The following is a 22,635-nucleotide window of genomic DNA, read 5'->3' on the forward strand; positions in this document are numbered from 1 at the left end:
GTTCTACTCTCACACACTTAACCAAAAGGAATCAATGTAATCAGTTTATGTTATTACTCCCTGAAAAAGTACATGAGAAGACATAGAATACGTAAAATTTTAGTCATTTCTTTTATAACACTCTTCTTATCATTCAATATCCAAAATATTACAATATACAGAATACACTTCCTTTATGTCTCGTAAAAATTTCTCGAAACTAATTAATATCCTTAATTCATTATTCAAACCCTCATCCGCACCCAATGGTGCATAGGGCAGTGTTATATTGATCGTTAACACATGAAGGAAAGGTGATCAGTCCTGCGCTTCAGGTACCATTCCAGGGTTATATTGAATAATTATTAGAGTGAAAAAATCACTTATATTTATTTGACCCCCCCCCTGGAAATTGATCCCGGGACCTCCAGAATGGTAGCCAAGCATGCTGACCATTACACTACAGAGGCGGAAGTGGATCTACCGTATCAAATTTTTCGAAACAATCAATTATGATTTATTGTTATTTATTTTTCACATTTATTAAAATTTAAAACATAAAATAAAATAAAAGATATACACATACGTCTCTCCTATGTCCGAGAAGTCTTTTTAGGCGGGAAAAACAGTTGTGCGGAAAATATTTATTGTAATGTTTTTTGAACCTCCTTAGCTCATTCCGTTTCAAACCGAGCCTTTTAAGGTCGTTTTCGGTGATGTACTTCAGCTGATGTAATCTCGTTATCTTCAAGTCATTTCTGCAACACAAATACAAACTAAGTACGTTCTCAATTCATCTCAGCCAACTACATATAATAATAATAAACCCTTATCCGCACCCCAATGGTGCATAGGGCACTGCGTCATATAAACGCAGAGTTATCTTGATCGTTAACACATGAAGGAAAGGTGATCAGCCCTCCGCTTCAGGTACCACATATAATAATAATAAGCCCTTATCCGCACCCCAATGGTGCATAGGGCACTGCGTCATATAAACGCAGAGTTATCTTGATCGTTTACACATGAAGGAAAGGTGATCAGCCCTCCGCTTCAGGTACCAGTCCAGGGTAATATTGAATAAATATTTTTATTTTTTTTTAAACCCTTATCCGCACCCCAATGGTGCATAGGGCACTGCGTAATACAAACAAACACAGTGTTATCTTGATCGTTAACCACGAAGGAAAGGTGATCAGCCCTCCGCTTCAGGTACCAGTCCAGGGTAATATCGAATAAATAGTATAGTGAAAAAAACACTTATATTTATTTGACCCCTCTGGGAATCGAACCCGGGACCTCCAGAACGGTAGCCGAGCGTGCTGACCATTACACTACGGAGGCGGACGAAACATATACAATGAAGTTTTCTAATGACTGATAATAATTAATGTGCCCAGTTCATCACAGTGTCAAATACTGCTTATCAATACACAAAATTTCAATGTATTTCTTATCCCAAATATGTTATTTTACACAACTTTACGGGAGTAAACTGGTTTGCTAATTTTACAAAATATTAAAAGATAGATGTGGACGATCAAATTAAAACACAGAAATTAATTTTATCAAAATAAATCGTTACTGAATTCAATCGTGACAATCTGTGTGTAAATTTGGATGCATATTAGATTAGGATTAGCTCTTTATGTAAGTAGTCTACTCGCAGTACTTCCACGTTAAAAAAAAGTTTTTTAGCCAATGGCGGCAACCGGTATAGTATCAAATCTTCTACCAATTTGAGCTTTTTTGAAAGATTATTGAAAGTAAACTGTCGATCGGCACAAAAAATTTTACAAGAGTATTATTCTTTTTCTTCTTCATCTTGGTGTAGGCCTTGTGGCCTGTTTTTAAGAGGGATTAACCTCCTGCGGTGTCGATTCCCAGCTATCAACCTATCTCTGTACAGTGCTATGTGGGGGAGTCTGGATGGTTCCATTCTCCTCAAATGCGCATACCATTGTCTCCTTCGTTGTCTTCCCCACCTAACGACATCTTCGATCTCGCATATTTCCCTGATCCTGGCGTTTCTTATCCTATCTCGAAGACTCCTACCTGATATGCTTCTTTGAGTCTTCATTTCTGACATTGTAAGCGCGTTTTTTGTGGCAACGGTGTCCGCTCTACTTTCGATTATATACGTCATGATGGGTCGGATACAAGTTTTGTAAATCTTGATTTTGCTGCCGATCTTCATCTCAGGATTTTTCCATATAGCTTTTTTCAGGCATCCTGAGATGGCTGCAGCCTTGTTTACTTGCCCCATCACTTCGCATCGCAGATCCGTTTGACCACACAGGTCCAAACCCAACTTTTCCACCTGCTCCACGAAGAGGCCATCCACAGTCACACTACATCCCACTGGGATCCGGGAGAACACCATGCTGTCACAAGAGTATTGATTTTTCTATTCCATTTTATTCCTAACTTAGTGAGTTTTGGCAGATTATGTTTAATATGCAGTTTGTTTTTTTTCTAGTGATTGGCTAAACCATTGGCTAAAAAAACTATTTTTTTTAACATAACATGGTTTGCAAATGGACTACTCATATATTTGACAATCATTTTTAAAATAAGGAAGTCAATAAACTAAAATATTAAAAATATAAAGTTGTGTGTGTGCGTAAAAAAGCAATAAACCAAATATAGCTTACTTTATCTGGTCAAAATAATTCAGCAGTTCTGTATCTACCAGGAAATCGAACAAAGTGTCCTTTGTATCTGTAAAAAAAATATTATATGTGCTTAAAAATATATATTTATATTTTCAAGTATTATTGCAATACAATATTTATGGTAATTGCACATTTACATATCTACAAGTTTTCCCTATGTAAAGTTTAGATATTTTTAAGCTACTCGAAGATAATAGAATAAAAATAAGCTTCAGGGATCAATAACTACACCTTACCTACCTTAACACACTTTGGACGAGCATTTTTTACGCCTGCGGACTGCTGGCAACGGGATTTGATAATAATGTGCATATAATTAAGACCTTAACAAAGAGATTGGTACATAATATTTATATAAAAACATTAGAGACTATCTCCATAAGACGCGCCGAATGGATCGGCCACGTGCTAAGACAAGAGGGTTTCCTGCACCAAATAATAGAGGGGACGTACCCACACTGCAAATACCTAAGCGACTTATACGAAGACATGGGCTGCTCGACGTATGAGGAGCTGAAGAGGACTTCCGAAAATAGGCAACAATGGTGAATGAGATGTCATTTGCTGCTACAGACCAATCCGCAGGATTGAGACCAGAGAGAGAGAAAAACATTGAATATGTTATTCCTTCTATTCTGACTTTGAAATGAGGTCGGCGTAGAAGGTAAAAATACCCTTCCCGTCCTTATGCGTCAATCAACCAAACGAGTAAAAATTACTTTCCTGTCCATAGTGTGTTAAGAGGCAAGACCAAGGGTCAGTTGAATCAACCAGTTTTATAAGAATCATTTATCGGAATTATAATTATTTAAACAATGTCTGTTTACTTAAAAAAACAACAAAGAAACATCATGGATCATGGTGTGCAGAATAAAGTATAAAAAAATGTGTTCTATGAGTTGTTATATCTTTATTGAATACCAAATGAAACTATAAAGTCCTGGGTCCCAATAAAAACACAATACATATACATTTTATTACAATAATGCTAAGTAAATACAGTAAGTCCCTTACATATGTGATTAATTCATTCCAAGGGTTTTCGTGGAAGTCAAAAAAAATATTTGTGATTTTTTTATATATATGGTATGTAATAATATGCGCTAGTTAGTAAGGATAATATGACAAAACAGAATAGATCTATTGTACATATACATTTTTTTTTTAAAACATTATTTCCAAAAGTTATTTTTTAATTAGATGCGTACATAATAATTTATGTGTAAATACATAAAAACTACTTATTTATTTCTTGAATGTTTTTCGCAGATACATTGTAGCACATTTTATAAACTTTATAAAATAAAACAACTTTATTTTAACCACTTTTTATCAGTACACTTTATCCAACTGGTTTCGACAAGAACCTTGTCATTATCATGGTTTATGTACTAAATTCTAAAACATTGAAATACTCATAGTTAATTACCCTTCCCTTACCAAAAATTCCACGAACTCTGTACCCCACATGAAAATATGATTTAAAAAGTATCGGGTTGTGGTCCAGTGGTTAGTGTCGCGAACTCTTAAGTCAGAGTTTCTTGGTTCGAACCCCTCTACCGCAATTTGATGCCTATTTCTAATAATGAGCCGCTTCAGCTCACAGAAATAGTATGAAATTGTAATATTTGTGAAAATAATATAGACACAAATATTTCTCTTTTTTTTTTTAAAAAATTAAAATTATGATTTACAAAATTCCTAAATGTTGTTTTTATTGTGCATTGCGTAGCGAATACGTCAACTCCAAATCACAACTTAAGGAATCGCCCAAAAACAGTATAAAGCCGCGCGCTTAAATATTTTATTTTAACGAATTTACATTGGATAAAGAGTACCAATAAAAAGTGATTGAAACAAAGTTGTTTTTTTTTATAAAGTTAACTTATTTATTATTTATATTCCTCCATTTTTTGGTAAATATCGTAGGTTGCATTGGTACAGATTTTTTTTATACAATCCATAATTGGAACTATCGATTTAATAATTGTTCTCTTCGTAGACTGAGATATCAGACATCATTTGACCTTTTGCATATTATTTTATAATTTTAACATTAGTCTATATTTTTATGGCATGTCTTCTTTTATTATCGATTCGAGGATCAAATTTACTTTTGTTTAACATCTTAGGGGTAATTATCAATTTAATTATTTCATAATAAATTAAAGATTTATTTTAAATTGGTCTGGGTATTTGTCATGTGTTTTTCAAATCTGTCTTCCGTATCCTAAGTATTCTTCCTGCAGACAAGCCTCTAAAAGTAAAGGTTTTGTGGAATCATCCATTTTATTTTTTTTATGAAAATTTAGAAAGAACCCCTTGCGCAAAATGCATGTAAATAATAATGAAGAAATCTAAATTATGACTTAGTCCTTTCACATTCTGTGGTCAGTAAAGGCAAAGGGGGAGGTTTTTCCCTCCCTCATTATCCCATCAACACAATATGTAAACAAATTACTTCAGAAAAAAACTTTTTTTTTAAAAATTGTGTAAGTAAGAATTCACGAAAGTCAAAATCACGTTAGTAGAGGACTTTCTGTACCCAAAAATGTCCTAGCATACGGTTGAACGAAAAATCGATAATATCCGGAGGTGAACATCACATATGTTGTCTACTTTGGCGCCGGAGAAAAATGTAAAATACTTACCCATGGTTGCCATGATGTTAGAAGAACATGATAGTAATGATTTTTCGTTACATTAACAACAAAAAAGTGTATTTTTGGAAGAATACGCTAGATGTTAAAAGCAAGTAATCAGAAAATAAAAACGTCTGTTGTCTCGAGAACAACCGTAGCGAGAGCACGAGAGACTACCGAACGATTTCAGCACTGATCAGCTAATGAACTAATGGGAAATGCGATAAAACTCTTAACGCCGGACGTCAAGCAAAAATCTTCCAAAGAGCTCCATTTTTACTTTAAATCAAAGACTAACTAATTTGTAAACTTTACATTTTTACTTTCGAGAAGCGACAAGCACAAACGATCGTTCAGTAATAAACGTGAAACCAGTTTTTCACATCGCTACATATTTTTTTTAAACCGGGGTTTAATGTATACTTTTAATTTTAATATTGCCAGAAATCAAAATCTCAAACATAAGATAATAATTATCATGATAGATGATAATTATTATTTAAACGTTTAAAACTAGTTTTTTCATCGACCTGAGAACACAATTATTTGATGAAAGGCTACCTCAGATCATCAAAAGACTGATTTTGAGTAACTTCTAATTTTCTTGAAATTAAATTTATTTATACCACAATCATTCATGCATTCCGTTGGTAATAGAGTACATTTTACAATTAAATATTTCAAAAATTGCAACCTATTTATTATTTATTATCTAGTATTTATTAGTTATTGTGTTACGAAAAAAGGCCCATGGAATAAGATTTTCAAATTTCGATGTAATTAAAATCGGTTTTAAAATAATTTCTAAATCAATACATAATTACTTTCACTTTTATCATAAATCTACTGTTTATTTTATTTCATTGTTAATATTTTGCTTTTCATCATTGAATGCTACAGTTATCTTTTTCTTCTTCTTCTTCTTTCTATAGATCCTGGGAATCTGTCTGTGCCTCCAACTGTTCCTCATGGGATATCGACTATCCGCTATCTCTTCACCTTGTAAGGGTTGGCCTGGGTATCTACGTGAAGTCTTTCTTCTTACATTCTCATTTCAGTATCGCTTTCATTTTTATCCTTATCTCACGATATCTTTCGTCATACACGAGCTCCAGATATCAATATTTCTTCAGCGATTTCTCAAAGTGTTTTCGGCTTTAGATTGGAGAGTTCACAAATCTCTCTATGAATCCCAAAGATTCACAGCAATCGTTATATCTCTAAAGAAATCATTCATTTAAATTTAAAACAAATGATTCCACATCGGCAAAATTTGTTTTATGGGTATGCAATTCATACTATGGTGTGAAACTAATTTTTATTAACCTCTAAGCTGCTCGATTTCGAGTGTAAAACTTTTCGTCCCCTGCTGGATTATTTTACATTACAATATTTTTGACAAAAAAGCATATTTTTTGTAGTGAAACTTTAGGAAGTCACTCGGATATCTATTATAGATGTTCACAGTACACAATTCAGTTTACTTACTATGTTTTTACAGTGTATTTACACAAAAATATTAACATTAACGGACTCGCGGCAGAAAATTTGGCGGAGGTATAGAAAACGCGGCTGTCGTATAGTCCATTCGTTGCATATCGAAATTTTGTGAGAATCTTCAAAATAGGGATTAGAACAAAAATGCATTTTGCATGTGGGACATCAAAATTATGTGACTTAATGCCTTTTCTCGAGTATTGGTAATGGTCGCTTTCACCATTTTTGTTTTCAGAATCGTTGTTTCTTAGAAAAACATGATATTTTCGTTATTGTCGTATAAATTTTAATACGTAGAGACGATATTATGACGATAAAAGTTATAACATTAAAAAAATGCTTCTAGTATTCGAAGCATTGCACGATAATTTTTTTTTTTAAAGTTCAAAAATATCACAAAACACTTGTTAATTAATTATAATACCTTTCTCGTTCCACACAGTTAATAAATATAGTAATTATGAAAAAAGTTTATGATAATTAAGATCGCCTAAACTGATTGAACAGACTAAACGATACTGAGACCACGCGCCGAGCACGAGCTGACCGGAAGTATTCACGATAAAGTTGACACTAAATAAAAATAATTTTGATTTTTTATGACACCAAATCAAAGAGGGCGAATTCATCTATGCCTCAAACCAAAGTTAAGGGCAAAAAAATATCCATAGGTTTTGATATAAGTACGTAAAGTTGAAAAATGACTATGCATGTACCTGTATAAAAAACGACAATAGATGCGATCCACAGCTTACGGGTTAATTATAATCAGAAAAAAGCAGGGTAAAAAGTTAAAAATTGGAATTATCAAGGAAAATATGTAGAGCAAAAACTGCCTAAATAATAAAAATGTGAATGAAAATATAAGTAAGAATACTTTATTTAAATAAGGAAATCACCGATCGTATGAATTTAAATTTTTTCATCATCCAGACTACTCATCGAGCAAATATCAATGACCTGCTTTTGATAACTGCTAAGTGATTAATCGATTAATGATTGATTAATTTATCAATAATTTTATTTATTCACCCACTTACAATTTATAAGAAGCTATCATTGTCATTCATTCGATGTATATTTTAATGCAAAAACAAATTTACAGAAGCAAAGAGCCTTAAGCTAACTGTCCTGCCACGTCTTTAACTAAATTTCGATTTACAATGTGGTGACTCAAATATAAATAATTGAAATTAAAATTGGAGAACAAAATATTGAAAACTCATAGATTTATACTACACTCATAACAAAAACACTCTTAACACCTTAGTCTCAAGTTAAATAAGTGAGTACCCCGAAATTTCAATCTAGGGTTCGTGATAATTAATCTTTAAACATTAATTGTACTTTTAATATAAATTTATGAAATTTAGAGGTCAAGCTTCATGCTTAATACGTATACTAAATATGCTGACTTTATCAGAAGTCAGTTGGAGCTGCACAAGTATTTAAAGATAACATAATTGATCGTTTGTACTTTTATCAATGTAACACAAATAATTACACATTTATTTCTTTTGAGTTCAAAGATTTTTTTATTCGGGTAAGTAGGTGCTCGTGCAAGCCATCTAAAATAATGTTCTAGCAACACTGTCTTTTTGACGTTAGCTATTAAATTATTAATCTGTGCCTTCTATGGCATTGTTTATCCGAATTCTTCTTTTCAGTCAGCGCTGCCACTTTATTATAATATTGAATTTACAACTAGTGTTCGATTTGATTCTTCAAAAATGTTAGGAAGGGCTGTCGGTTTATGTCGAAATAATCTAATTTTGTCAACAAGGTGAGTTTATTTTATTTATATCACCAATGAATATTGTCTTTTATTGTCCTAGTACTAATATTTTTTCCCGCTGATCGTGAATACAAATAAACGTATTACGTGGTACATTCCGCTAAATATTAGCCTTATAATATAATTTAATATTTTATTTAAATTAATTGGTATAATTATCAGGATGACATAGGTTGTAACACCTATTGCCCGTCAACCACATAACCTATTTGATAAATTATGTATATGTTGTAATCGGATGTTACAATTTCGTGCTATAATGTAAGATCATTTAGTGAAACCATATTATTTTTTGGCATCTCAACACAGATGAAGAAGAATATGGAAGTCTGGCCATTTACGGCGCTTACGACCGTCATAGGTTTTTTTGCCTAGAATTTTCACTCATGAATTACATGAAATTATAGTAACTTTAAACATAAAGAGTAAATCCACTCACAAGTAGGCATAGGCTATGAAACTTTTAAAGTTGAAGCCTGAGTAGGAACATGATAAACGGTGTTGCATAAGCCGTAGCTAGATTTCAGAGTCACTTGGACGTTAGGTAATTCAAATGATAAGAAAACCGCCATAGGCTGGTTTAAGTGATTACTTTACACACGTGAAACATTCACAGATTCTACCCATGGAATAACAACCCTACTATTCTAATTCTGGGAAATTCTATATATTGGTGAGATGAATGAAGCTTTTTATTGAGCAGAAACTTTTTCATTTGTATGAGGTCCCAATCCTGGATTGTAATCACATACATGAGAAACGCTAGAAAATATCCTTTTCATTATATTATTTAGCTTATTATTTGACCAGTTAATTTATTTATAACATGCCCAGACTTCCATATTCTTCTTCATCTATGTTGAGATGTCAAAGAATAATATGAAAAATAACTCAACAATTGGAGATGATCCAGATTTGTGAACAAGTATTTGGACACACTGTAATGAAACGATCATTATACGTCTTCTTATTTACAACTTATTTAATTTTCATATTTTTGATTTTTTGTTTTCTGTTGAAATCAAATATTTGTAGTTTAACCTCATATTTACTGTCTTCAATTGATTTTTTCAGAACTTTCTCAACCGCAAGTGTGATCCGCCAACAAAATGATAAACCTACAGGACGGGGTGATAAGCGAGTCAATATTTTACAGAATTATCTCAGATACATGACATATTATGAACAAATGATCGAAAAAAGGTTCCCAGCTGCAATCAAAGTTTACAGAGTATTCAAAGATGGAATTCATAAGTTTTACCTGGATCTCAAGGCATTCGCCAAAATTAAATTATCGCTAGAAAATTTAACCAAAGAAGATGTTTTCTCCTCCCTGACAAGGCATGAAATCGAGATCTACCACCAAATGCCCAAAGATATGATGAAAATTACTCCCGTTTTGTTAATTTCTTCATTGCCGTTTGCAAACTTTGTTGTTTATCCATTGGCGTAAGTTATCAAATATGCAACAGTATTTTATTTATAAAACAAATTTTTAGAGATTATATTTTTGTCATAATCCCCCAATTTCTTATCACATATCGCTCACTCCTTTCAAGAACGTCATAAATCAAAATTCGTCAATTTTCAGTTGGGCATGTTTTCGGAATGCCCAAAAAATTTACTATATCCCAGCAGAAGCGGCATATTTTTAATATAATATTTACCCGCCACAGGGCAGAAAGTGTTGTTTTTGCATTTTGAAGAAAAGGTATTGTTCAATTATTTTTTTAAATAAACTTAATATTTTTCAAATGGAGAAAAAACCTTCAGGTTTTACTTAAAAAGATCTGTTGCACAGTAAGAAGTTCAGTAAGTGGCTTGATATTTATTTTTAATACATTGTATTATATTTTTAAACTTTAAAAACGTTCTCCTGAAAAATCGAGTTTTTTTATTTATGACGTTCTTGAATGGAGTGAGCGATATTACCAGTGGCGTGCATAGAGAATTAATTGGTGTAGGTAGCAGTGGCGTTCCTAGGGTTTACCAGCAAGGCAAGCCCATTATTTTTCACTTTTGTGAATACATTATTTACCTATAATTTTTTCACTTCTTACTATTCCCAGTACAGTAAGCACCCAGAAAACATTATAAAGATAAACAATGTATTGTAATCAGAGTAAAAATATGCATAATTGTTACTTTTGTAAAGGATAATCATCATTTTGAAATAAGGAAAATGTTCATTATAATATAGTATAGTAGAGGTGGGTAGTTAGGTAAGCTAGGTACTACTTACTAGGGTAGGCAGTAGAGGTAGGTAGTAAGGTAAGCTGGTACTACTTAGTAAGGTAGGGTAGGTACTGGTTGCGTTTTTATATGTCACGCGGGTAAGTTAGGATAGGCACTGCTTTTCTGCCTATATGGAAGGCACACCCCTGCATATTACTGGGAGAAAAACATATTTTTTGTTGTTGTTTGTTTAAATTTCATTATTGATTCGGCAGTCACTTTGTGGTAATATCTTTCCATTTTCAATTTTAGTTTTACTTGGTAAATGCCAATTTTTATTAAAATCTACTTGACATGTGTTTCAATGCATTCTGCATCATACTGTGTTTGATGTATGATGACGTAACAATATAATACTCAGGTGTTTAATTTATAATTTCTTCTTCTTTATTATAATTAATCATCATTTCAGGTATATGTATCCTCAAAAACTTCTCACGTCCCACTTTTGGACCGATCAACAGAAAGTGGACTTCAGCTCTTCAAACTTAGATGCCCGGCTCAAGCATTGCAAACCAATACTCAAAAGCTTGCAAAATCAAGCCAAAGACATCCGAGATAAGAATCTCATCCCAATGTGGACAGAAGTCCTTCAAGTTCTTGAAAAAGGAGAGCAACCAACCATCCAACAGCTAGTAGATTGCAAGCATTTGTTCATTTCAGGGCCTTATAGTTTGAAAAATTTGCATTTCATGCATCGTGTAAGTACAATAAAAATTTTCAAGGTTTGTCTCACAAAAAACTGATTTTTTAAAAATTATTCATATTAGTGGCGTGTTCACGATTTTCGTACATTTTTATACACATCCCATTTAACTGCGGAACAAATCAACGTAGCAGCCCCATAAATAACGATAATAATATGAAATGTTTTCACGTAATCTATCCCGAAAATATTTGACGACTGCCACAACGCATAATTGCAAATTTATAACATTTTGAGTGTGTCCATATGTCGCTCACTCCTTTCAAGAACGTCATAAATCAAAAATCGTCAATTTTCAGTTGTGCATGTTTTCGGAATTCCCAGAAAATGTACTATATCCCGGCAAAAGAAGGCATATTTCTAACTTAATATTTACCCGCTAGAGGGCAGAAAGTGTTGTTTTTGCATTTTGAAGAAAATATATTGTTTAATTATTTTTTTTAAATACACTTAATATTTTTCAAATGGAGAAAAAAACTTCAGGTTTTACCTAAAAAGATCTATGGACAGTAAAAAGTTTAATAAGTGGCTTGATATTTATTTTTAATACATTTGATTATATTCTTAAACATTAAAAACGATCTCCTGGAAAATCAAGTATTTTGATTTATGACGTTCTTGAAAGGAGTGAGCGATATATTACATAATTAGAAATGACGCAATCAAACAGTTGCCAACGTGGTAGATCACATTTGCCAGACTAAAATGGCAAAGGAATGGATAGATGGGCATCCAGAGTATTGCGTTGGAGATCATGGGACATGAAGAGAGGAATAGGCTGGCCCCAACAAATATGTACTGATGACATTGTCCCCGTTGCGGGTAGTAAGTGGATTTATAAAGTCAAACGAGCGGAATCTGAAAAAATTAGAGAGACGGCTGAGAAAAAAGAAGAACTATTCGCAATAATCAGAATCAGAAAGGTAGATCCTTTACTAAGGTTATGTCGAAATTTCATGTCGAAGTTTACAACATTAAATTAAATATTTCAGTAGACGATTTATCGAGTTTAGAACAAAACTATTTTTCATCTATGTTTCAAATTATTTTTTCCACCAATACTAAAAACTCACTGTCAAATAAATAAACGTTCTTCATGATATTTCACCCTTTTAAAAAATTCTACTTTTCTGACTCTAATTTGTGTTAGTAGATACATACGCTACTAAAAAACTATAATTTTAAAAAGTTCCGTTTTCTGTGAGACAAAACCTTGAAATATGTATATACTGTCAATTAATTCATGTTTATAATATTTTTCACAACTAGTATGCTTTTTTACAGGCACAAATCTTACACATAACATTACAAAATCTATGATGTTTTATTTTTTTAAGTCAATAATTTTAAATAGACTTTCGACATTGCTTTTTTGCGATTTATTCCTGAATATAGATATACAGAAAGTAAACAAACAGCCATTGCTGCTCCACTAAATCTAATACAAAGTGAACCAATGGAGTACAGTGAGGGGTGTTCTTTACATTCTGTATAGTGCAAAGCACTTACTTCATACAGGGTGGCACAAAATTATTTATTCTATCAGAAGATGTTATAAATTTTGCAAATGACGTCATACAATAATAATATTTGACATTTGTGAAGTAGACAGCTACAGTATACAAACAGATTTAGGGTGGCACATAATTGATTATCCAATTTTGTTTTAATTTTTATTTTTCAATAATTTTTCAATAATTTTAGAGTGATGGAAATCTTTATTTGGACCTTTATAATTTTTATAATTTTTAAGTGGAAAAGATGATATCCGTCAAGTGTTGATACACATTTGAGCCCGTTTTATTAATCAGTTTTTATACTTGACTTGTCTAGTTCACAAATGTCAAATATGATTGACGTACAATGCCATTTGCAAAAATTATAATATGTTTCGAAAGGGTGATTAATTTTTTGCCACCCTGTATGAGTAATTAGGATGTGACTGCGTATACTTGTCGTAATTCATGCATAATTATGCTCAATATCAACCCTCTTCCAGCAAGGTATCGTAAATGCCAAAAATCCCAATTTGAAGGAGACTCTCTTTCGAATGAACTTGAATGTCATACATGCCCTTCGATTATGCAGACTTTTGATACCACCAGATTTTAGGTTCTGATTGTGCCAATTCATTTTCGACCGTCCTTGTTATGTTCTCCTATTAAAAAATATATATATTTCACTCTCCTAGTTGATCAAATGAACATGACTGTTAATTTAAAATACTATAGGCACCAGTACTGTAAAACAATAATCTAACATGCAAGACGACCAACATCACACTTAAATAACTAAATAACCGAGAAAGGAATTTAACTTCAAATGTTTATGAAATTGGACTAATCCATTGAGGTTCAATATTTATGATATTGTTGACAGTCTAATACCTGACCCTGAATAGTGTAGAGCGCTTCCATTTGAAGTTATCACTTGAATCATTAGTTGTAACTAACTAACTAACCATCACGCCGCTTCACAAGAGAATAGAATGCCACACCACTCTGTCTTTGCAAACATCCACGTTCATGCATCTCCTCATACATACCCGCCGATTATTACGACTCCTAACCTGACCACTTTCAAGTATTTGGCACACCTGATCGTGCCATGTTTTTCTCGGTCTTCCTCTGCTCGTTTTTCCAATTACATTCGCCTCATAAATTTGTTTTACCGTTCTTTCCTCACTCATTCGTTCTACATGTCCAAACCATCTCAACACACGTTTCTTAATTTTATCGATAATGCTTATCTCAGCTTTGCATTACTTCCTTATTTCACTATTCGAACATCTACCATACATCGTTTTGTCACACATTCTTCTGAGAGATCGCATTTTGACTGCATTCAGTCTACTTTCATCCTTCTTTTGCCAACTCCATGTTTCACTTCCATACATTAGAGTTGGAACCAGGACTCCGTTGTGTACTGCCAGTTTAGCTTCTGCTGATAGATTTTTATTTGCTATAACTGATTTGAGTTATCATTAGTTGTGATGTGGTATTTTGCGCTTACATTCGAACCCATATATATATATATATATACATATATATATATATATATATATATATATATATATATATATATACATATATATATATATATATATATATATATATATATATATATATATGTAAATAAATATATATATATGATATACTAGATCCATTGGATAAATGAATATATTGTGCGTCGTATCATTTTTCATAATATCGTACAATAAGGCGGGTATGTTTTGACCTCTGCCGAACCTGACTTAGCGAACCCCTGGGGTACAATCGAACCCAGATTAAAAACCACTGCTTTATATCGTGTATACGACGCTTTCTTTTGCCCCATGCATCGGAATGCTCGCTAATATAGGTCTCTTTCTCCTTCCTTCCCTAGTTATGTCTTTCTTCTTTCTCATGTAATGAAATGTGCCTGATATTCATGATGCGTTATTGAAATTTCACTTGATTATCGAATCACCACTTGAGAAGTAATAGTCCAAAATTAAAAAATAATAAAGTGTATAATTCTGGATCTTTTGGCACTTATGATGCTTTGCTTTACCTATTCCTATGTTGTTTCACTATGTACAGGGCGTTTATAATGTAGATTTACCATATTTTGTTTTTCAAAATGTTCTAATTGTATTAAAGATGTATACAGTAAACCCCCTTATATCGTTGAAATAGGTACTACATTATCGGAGGGAAAATAAATGGGGGTTAATGTTTTAAATATTAATTTTACACGTTAACCGGAGGGAATGACTAAAATGAGTCATTACCAAATTAAAATACAATTTAAAAACATTTACTCCCTATAACATTCCCTCTGATAACGCGGTACTTATCTCAACGTCATAGGAGGGTTTACAGTATTTTACTAAAATTAAAACCGATACTTTTATAATTATCTGTTTACTAACACAAGATGATAAAATGAATATGATATTTAAATTTGAAGTTCTATTGTATTTTTGCTTAACACAAATATTGACTAAAATAATGACGATGTTTACCTTTACACTATTATATTTCATTTGATTACTGTATCCTTAAAATTAAAAAAAAATAAGAAAAAATATACAAATTCAATTTCTTAAATGACTTGTATTTTTTTCTCTAAGCTGTTTATTTTCTATTTTCTTCTACTTTTCTTGGTAAAACTGTATTTTATCATCACAAATACAAATCAGTGTTGAGATTTTACCGTATATATAGTTATTTATACACATGATTTCAATATAAATATTAATTGAATGCAAATTATTAAATCAGTACTTGCTTACCGTAAAAATTTGTAGCAATAAATAATTATAATTTGAAAAACAAAATACTTAAAAAAGAATAAAAAAAAAAAAAATAACCTAATAGGTTTTTCCACTCTTGTTTAATTTAACCAGCGATCAGGTTTCGTCATTAATATTATTGGCTAAAATTTGATCATTAAAATAATTATTTGGGAATTAATAAAATAAATTTGTTGGTTTTAATTGCATTTACATTGGTGAGGTTAACTGGAAATTTTTCCTGAAACTTTGTATCATCTTTCTTCATTTATGTATCGCTAATTTAATTTTTTTTTTCAGAATCATTTAATACGGTTGCACGGCCTGTCTGCAATATTTTCCGCAAGTAGCAAACTGCACCAAAGAGCTTTATATCTGAATGAAATCGATAAAGCAATAGTTCGAGAGGGCGGGGTGACAAAGATGAATATATATGATTTACAAATTGCTTGTTTCACAAGAGGATTCGACGCATCGCAGATGTCAAAAAGTGATATTATTAATATACTCGATAAATGGATCCAACTCTCTAGTGTTGTCGGAAAAGAATCCTACTCATTCTTACTTCATATCTCAATATTATTGGGTCACAATTTACAAAGTGATTTACCAAAAAACTAGCGAATAAATAGAATTTTAATAAAATTTGACTTATGTCACCATACGACTTAAATGTTTGTTGTTTTTGTTTATAAGAGTTTATCTGACATTGTGGATACAGCCTCTGTGAGGTCTAACTTATTTCATATAAGCAGATTTATTATTTTAAAATATTTTAAACAAAGACACTGTTGCATATATTTTCTAGAAAAAATTGTGTTATTTATAAGCACAGTTTTATTTATGTATACTGAAAGCTAGTCAAGTAAATAATTTTTACTGCAAATGATGTTTTTTTAATTTTTATCCTGTAAATTTTCCCTGCTAAAAAGTTGTAATCTGAGTTGCAATCTAAAGGTGGAGACTGACCGGAGCATTTTGTTCGTTCACACCGAGCCGAGCGCTTCATCCATAGTGTCAGATGCTCGCCGCGAGCAATGTTACGACGTTATGTCACGATGAAATGCTCCGGTTAGTCTCCACCTTAAGTTGTCCTCTATACGTATGAAAAATTGTAACAATATCAAGCTTAATAGGTCGACAGCTCTAAATACTGCCCTGTATAGATAAATAACATCGGTATGACTCTTCATCAAGAATCGCTAAAAATACAGTGGCATTCTGTTATTACGCTGATTTGCGGGTAGCTTTTCTGACCCGTGTTATATGATCACCATAATATAAACGGATTGTCCAAAGTTGTTTGTTTTCTACAAACAAACAACTAAACATTTAAAATTCATTTCATTATTTATAAACATTTTTATAAAAAATAAATAAATATCACAATTCAATCATATTTAAAAAAATCCCTGATTGTTTTTTTTCTATAGAATTATTCTTGAGAATTAAATTTTTCAGGGAAACTAAGTGCTCGGTTTTTAAGGTAAGTCTTTCAAAAAATTGTTGGTAACTAAAGTGTCAAAGTTGGAACATCAACTGAATTCTCATATTAAGTCTTTGTTGACTTCCTCTAAATTCGTTTCGTTGTTGACACTTTCGACAATATCCTCACTTGACAATATCCTCTGCCTAGCAACAATATTTTGTATTATACTGCCATCTGTTGATCAATGTCACAACTTTTGTGGGTATTAAAAATATATTACTGCCATCTATTGACCACTGTTGTAAGATTTTGTAAGTTCAATCATAGTTTTGTTATTCGTAATTTAATTCTATGGATATTTCATAGATGAAAGGAAATGTAATATTACGTATTTTTTTTGTGTAACAAAAATTAAAGTTTATTTTGACTTGGCAATTCAGATGATTCTATGTATATTGTTGAATTTGTTTGATTCAAGTTCATATATTTTTTTAACTAGCCCTCACTATCAGCATCAATTCTTAATTTAATAAAAAAAGTAGAAACTTTTACTAATGATATTCTTAACCCATCGACATCCAGCCGCCATATCTTGGCAACTAAGAATATTTTATGCTCGCATATTAGCCGCGGTTGAAGCCACACCTCCGTCCGTGGGTGTTCATTCATAAATATACTTTCGTGTGATATATACAAGTCGGTAAAGAAAACATTTGATAGTGCATTATTTTTATACACATTTATTTACGGCACTTGACGAAAGATGTCCTTGCAGGGAAAAATTATCCTTTGACCAAAATATCAACTAAAATCAGTTAAATTCAAAACTTTACATCCCAGGCATAATATTTGTTTAAGTTTTCTCGACAATTTATCACATTTCTGATCTAGACACACGATTAAAATACGTGCGTAATAGTTATGTTTCATATTTATTAGTAAAAAAAAAATTGTTATAATTTTATGAAACAGTTTATTTATTTAAAACTCGGTTGAATTTAACGTCTAAGGGCGTTTGTTCACTACACGGGATACACCGTCCAGCAGTCCGGTTTTGAAAAATGAAAACGACTACGACAGTTTAGCGTAATCGAATTTACGCGCTACGTGTTCACGCACCGATCAAGAGATCCGATCCGAAGAAAGATGGACAAAAGCACAAGCCAATCGTCGTTTTAAAACGCTAACTGACGTGCCGGACGGTAAAATTACACGGAATTCCGGGTGGCGGACAAGCGCCCTATGACGCTTCAAAAGTATGGGTCACACGTAAGCGTTTATTGCGGACTGACCGGAGCATTTCGTCGTAACGTCGTAACGTCGTTCGTGGCGAGCATCCGACTGCGGATGGAGCACTCGGAACGCTGTGCTTACTATACGAATGCTCGCATCGTAACGTGTTATGTTACGACGAAATGACTCCGGTCAGTTCCCACCTTTATGATCTGTTGGACTGATTTATACCACAAAATCAATCTGTTTAGTGCGTGTTACCCTTTTTTGCATTTAGAGATTATTTCTATGTTTGTTCTCAGTTTATGACAAATTCGTTGTTTGACAAACCATTTCATTTCCCTTTTGGGCGGGGCAATTTTTTTTACTTTCGGGGATACATTTAATTAGTATGTACCTACTTATACACATTAACAAAAAAACTGATATGCGGATGGGTTAATGACATCGGAGGTGATCTAATATTTAAAAGCGATGGGCCTGTGTGTTATGGAAATACAGCAGGACCTCTATAATCCGAACGCCGAAAAACTACCCTTTGTTCGGACTAGTAAAGCGTTCGGAATACAGTACAGAGAATCTGTAGAGTACTTTTTTAAAATCAAATAAAGCAATATAAATAATAACATAAATGTATTTATTGGATTGAGATTTATTCAATGATAAGTAAAAAGCTTTGACTCGCAATTTACGTAAAAGCATCTTCCTAGCACAGGAATATCCACTTGTCCAGCCCATTCAAGGCATGTAGGTATAGGCAAACACCGCGCTTCAATGGATTCAACCGCGCTTCAAAAAAAACTATTATATCTTTTATTATATAACATTAAACCACGAGTGTAAGTCCCTTTCCAAGCACAAGAGCACACTCTTTTATGGAGAGGCACAGCGAATCGAAATATAAAAGTTCTCCATATGTATAAATGATTCAAATGTATTATGTTATAAATAAAAATGTAAATATATTAAATGAATAACAAAAAAAGGAGAATTCTTGCTACTGCTGCAGCGTCAAACATTCTTCAATTTCGTGCAAAGCACGGATATCCGTTTTCAAGAAGCTCGGGAGGGTTGAGTGGGCGTTCGGATTACAGAGGTGTTCGGACTAGCGGGGGTCGGATAATAGAGGTCCTGCTGTATTTGTCATACTTGATCATGCCAAGTTTTCCTTGGTTTTCCTCTGCTTCTATTACCAACCACATTCTCCCCGTAAATTTGTTAAACAATCCTTTCTTCACTTGATTCAAATGATGTTTTCCTGGTAAGATTATGTATGATCTATGTAGCCTATCTGAGCATATCTGGCAAGAGTACCTAACGGTGGAGACTGACCGGAGCCATTTGGTCGTAACGTAACACGTTACGATGCGAGCATTCAGACAGTTAGTACAGCGAGCCGAGCGCTCCATCCATGGTTTCGAATGCTCGCCGCGAGCGATGTTACGACGAAATGCTCCGGTCAGTCCCTACCATAAAATACAGAATAAGGTACACTAGGATAAGAGAAATCTGCGAGATCGCAAATGTCGTTAGGTGTAGAAGGCAATGAAGAAGACAATAGTATTCGCAAGACAATAGTAGAATGGAACCATCCAGACTCCCTCACATTCCACTGCACGCATACCCCCAAGCAGATGAGATGAATCGACAGCTGGGAATCGACATCGCAGGAGGCTAATCCCTCTTAAAAACAGGCCACAAGGCCTTCAACACGAAAAAGAAGAAGCATGTACCGTAAGGACCTAATTTTGTAATCGTACAATAAGGCTAGACTCATATTATTTTTTGAAATCTTAACATAGATGAAGAAGAATATGGAAGTCTGGGCATTTACGGGGCTTACGACCATCATAGGCTGGTTTAGGTGATCACTTTACACACGTGTAACATTCACCAATTCTACCCAAGCTTGACAACCACACCACTCAAATTCTTGGAAGTTATAAATATATAAGTATGTATATGATCCAATTTCGAAACATTGTACAAGAATCACTATAATTTTCACTAGAGACATCTATTAATGAGATGAAGAAGCTTTTCGTATATATTGATTTTGAACAGTGTAAGTTAGTTTTTGGCACAGGTACTGACGTAAGTAATTGACTCAATGTAAATCCGGCTTACATCAAACGAATTACTTATCCTTGAGGAGTAATTGCCAAAAGCAAAGTTAATCAAATTGCAATGCAGACATCCATATTCTTCTTCATCTTTGTTAAGATGTCAAAATACAATATAAATTAAATTTTAGTTTCAATTGTGGGACGTGGTAGAGAATAGCTTTGGATGACTCAATTCACCTGTTCCAATTACCTATTATCTCTCAAAGGTTGAATCCGTTCATATTTGTAAAGTCATTGATGTAGATTAGAAAAATAATTTATAATGTGTAACGCTTTTTTTCGTACAGATAATTAGGTAATCACATTGACAAGGGTCAAAATATTTCTGAATGATTTCTGCAGTTTCCAATCCGAAATTCAGAGATTTTTGGAAATGAAGACATATTTTATTTTATTTTATTTAGAAATTTAACAGAAAATTAACATAAATACATTAACAATAATGAATAACAAACAAAACAGGTAATTGTAACCTTTTCTAATTATAAAATTTCACAAATTTTAAATGAGTTAAAAGTAAACAGCAAGAATAAAATATTGGAAAAGTAAAGAAGATTAATAGGCAGACTTAATTTAGAGCTAAAGTAAAAATAATAATAAACAGTTATAAGATGTACAAGTTGAGACGAGTAATAAAGTAAAAATAAGTGCTTTAAGGCAACAGCAAAAACAAAAAACAGCAAACACATAAAACAGAAAACATACGCAACAGATACGTAGCTATTCATATTGATACGTAGTATCAATAAATTGATACTATAAATATATATAGTATACTATTTATATATAGTGTAGTATAGTATCAATACATCAATTTATTGATATCAATATGTGTATATATATATATATATATCCTATGTGAACAACTCCTAATTAGGACACACTTAGAGTATTGTCATATTTTCATCTTATCAGGGATATGTAACTTTTTATTTATTTTTTAATATTATTTGTGGTTCGCAAACAATGAAAAACATATTACAAGAAATGAAATACAATGCAATACAAATTGTTTGAATGTTTTCCATCAATTAGTTTTTCATCCACAAACTTACAGAAACAAATAAGGGTGCAGGTTACATACATATATAAAGAATAGAAATATGGTTGAAAAATAAAAGAGTTAAAAAAATTAAAAGAAATGATAAAAATTAAAAATTAAAATTAAAATTACAAGTAAAAATTAAAAGTGAAATTAAACAATGCCACAAAAAGTACAAAATTCAAGACTCTACCAGATTGGTGAAATCAATTTCAAATTGATAACTAATGGAATTTCTTGAACCAGAGGCGTTGTGGTCATCTCGAACCCTATTGCAAAGCCAGGGACGTATTATTTTTTAATGCATTTTTTTAGGTAAAATGTTTTTATCAAATTATTTTCTATTTACGTGTGATTTATTTAACCCTTGATTACGGGACATTCGTAAAATTTACGACTTTCAATCTGTGGGAAACAGCGAGACAACACATGTAAATAATGCAGTGTATAGTTAGCAGCTAGTATAGTGGAACCTCTCATAACGAGCACCTCTCAAAACGAGTAATTCGCATAACGAGCAAAAAAAAGTGAAAAACTTGCTCCCTTAGCGGGCGATGTTTCGCATAACGAACGAGTAATAAAGGAGAGGCAAGCACTTTTTCCACGACATTCACTTGGGATCTCTTCCAAATAAAAGCTTTCTCAATCTAACATAGATGGCTCTTGTGAACTCGCATGTACTGTATCATGAGATTTATTATATATCTTCCAAATGAGTTACAAAAATTTGAGTATTGTGTTTGTCAATCTCGGGCAGAATGGTGAATGTTACACGTGTGTAAAATAATCACTTAACCAGCCGATGATACGTCATAAACCCTGTAAATACCTGGACATCCATATTATTCCTTATCTGTGTTGAGATGTCGAAATGTGAATATTTTACTATCCTTATTATATTGAAATATGTAATTCATTTTCGTCTAAAATTGTATCTTTCGTGACGAAAATGTCTTTTTAGACACTGAATCTAAAAAAAAATTATTTCGATGGGGGTGGA

The 22,635-nt window shown here is 32.5% G+C and overlaps 2 protein-coding genes across 4 annotated transcripts in view; one reads left to right on the forward strand and one right to left on the reverse strand.

Annotated features, from left to right (window-relative positions):
- Ack-like (activated Cdc42 kinase-like) overlaps positions 1 to 5,657 on the reverse strand; it is a 37,971-nt gene extending 32,314 nt beyond the window's left edge. For all 3 annotated transcript variants that reach the window (XM_088260849.1, XM_088260848.1, XM_088260847.1), the window contains exons 1-3: positions 5,306 to 5,657; positions 2,634 to 2,700; positions 566 to 737 (exon numbers count right to left, since the gene is read on the reverse strand). In XM_088260849.1, the coding sequence (XP_088116975.1) occupies positions 566 to 737; positions 2,634 to 2,700; positions 5,306 to 5,318 (252 nt within the window). In that variant the 5' untranslated portion in view covers positions 5,319 to 5,657. The remainder of the gene's footprint in view (positions 1 to 565; positions 738 to 2,633; positions 2,701 to 5,305) is intronic.
- Positions 5,658 to 8,420: 2,763 nt separating this feature from the next.
- LOC148308942 (LETM1 domain-containing protein 1) lies at positions 8,421 to 16,691 on the forward strand. Its single transcript, XM_088260894.1, has 4 exons — positions 8,421 to 8,576; positions 9,663 to 10,037; positions 11,236 to 11,524; positions 16,106 to 16,691. The coding sequence occupies exons 1-4, from the start codon at positions 8,524 to 8,526 to the stop codon at positions 16,424 to 16,426; spliced, it is 1,038 nt and encodes a 345-aa protein (XP_088117020.1). The 5' UTR covers positions 8,421 to 8,523; the 3' UTR covers positions 16,427 to 16,691.
- Positions 16,692 to 22,635: the final 5,944 nt, after the last annotated feature.

The sequence above is a fragment of the Brachycentrus maculatus genome, unplaced genomic scaffold, assembly GCF_059751285.1.
Source record: "Brachycentrus maculatus isolate JH-2025_06_01 unplaced genomic scaffold, ASM5975128v1 h1tg000144l, whole genome shotgun sequence".
Taxonomy (NCBI): domain Eukaryota; kingdom Metazoa; phylum Arthropoda; class Insecta; order Trichoptera; family Brachycentridae; genus Brachycentrus; species Brachycentrus maculatus.

Bases quoted from the DNA above. Each gene is read 5' to 3' on its own strand.
- LOC148308942 (XM_088260894.1), top strand. From the start codon at position 8,524: ATGTTAGGAAGGGCTGTCGGTTTATGTCGAAATAATCTAATTTTGTCA. The intron at 8,577-9,662 runs GTGAGTTTATTT...TGATTTTTTCAG, and splicing joins AATCTAATTTTGTCAACAAG to AACTTTCTCAACCGCAAGTG. The intron at 11,525-16,105 runs GTAAGTACAATA...TTTTTTTTTCAG, and splicing joins ATTTGCATTTCATGCATCGT to AATCATTTAATACGGTTGCA.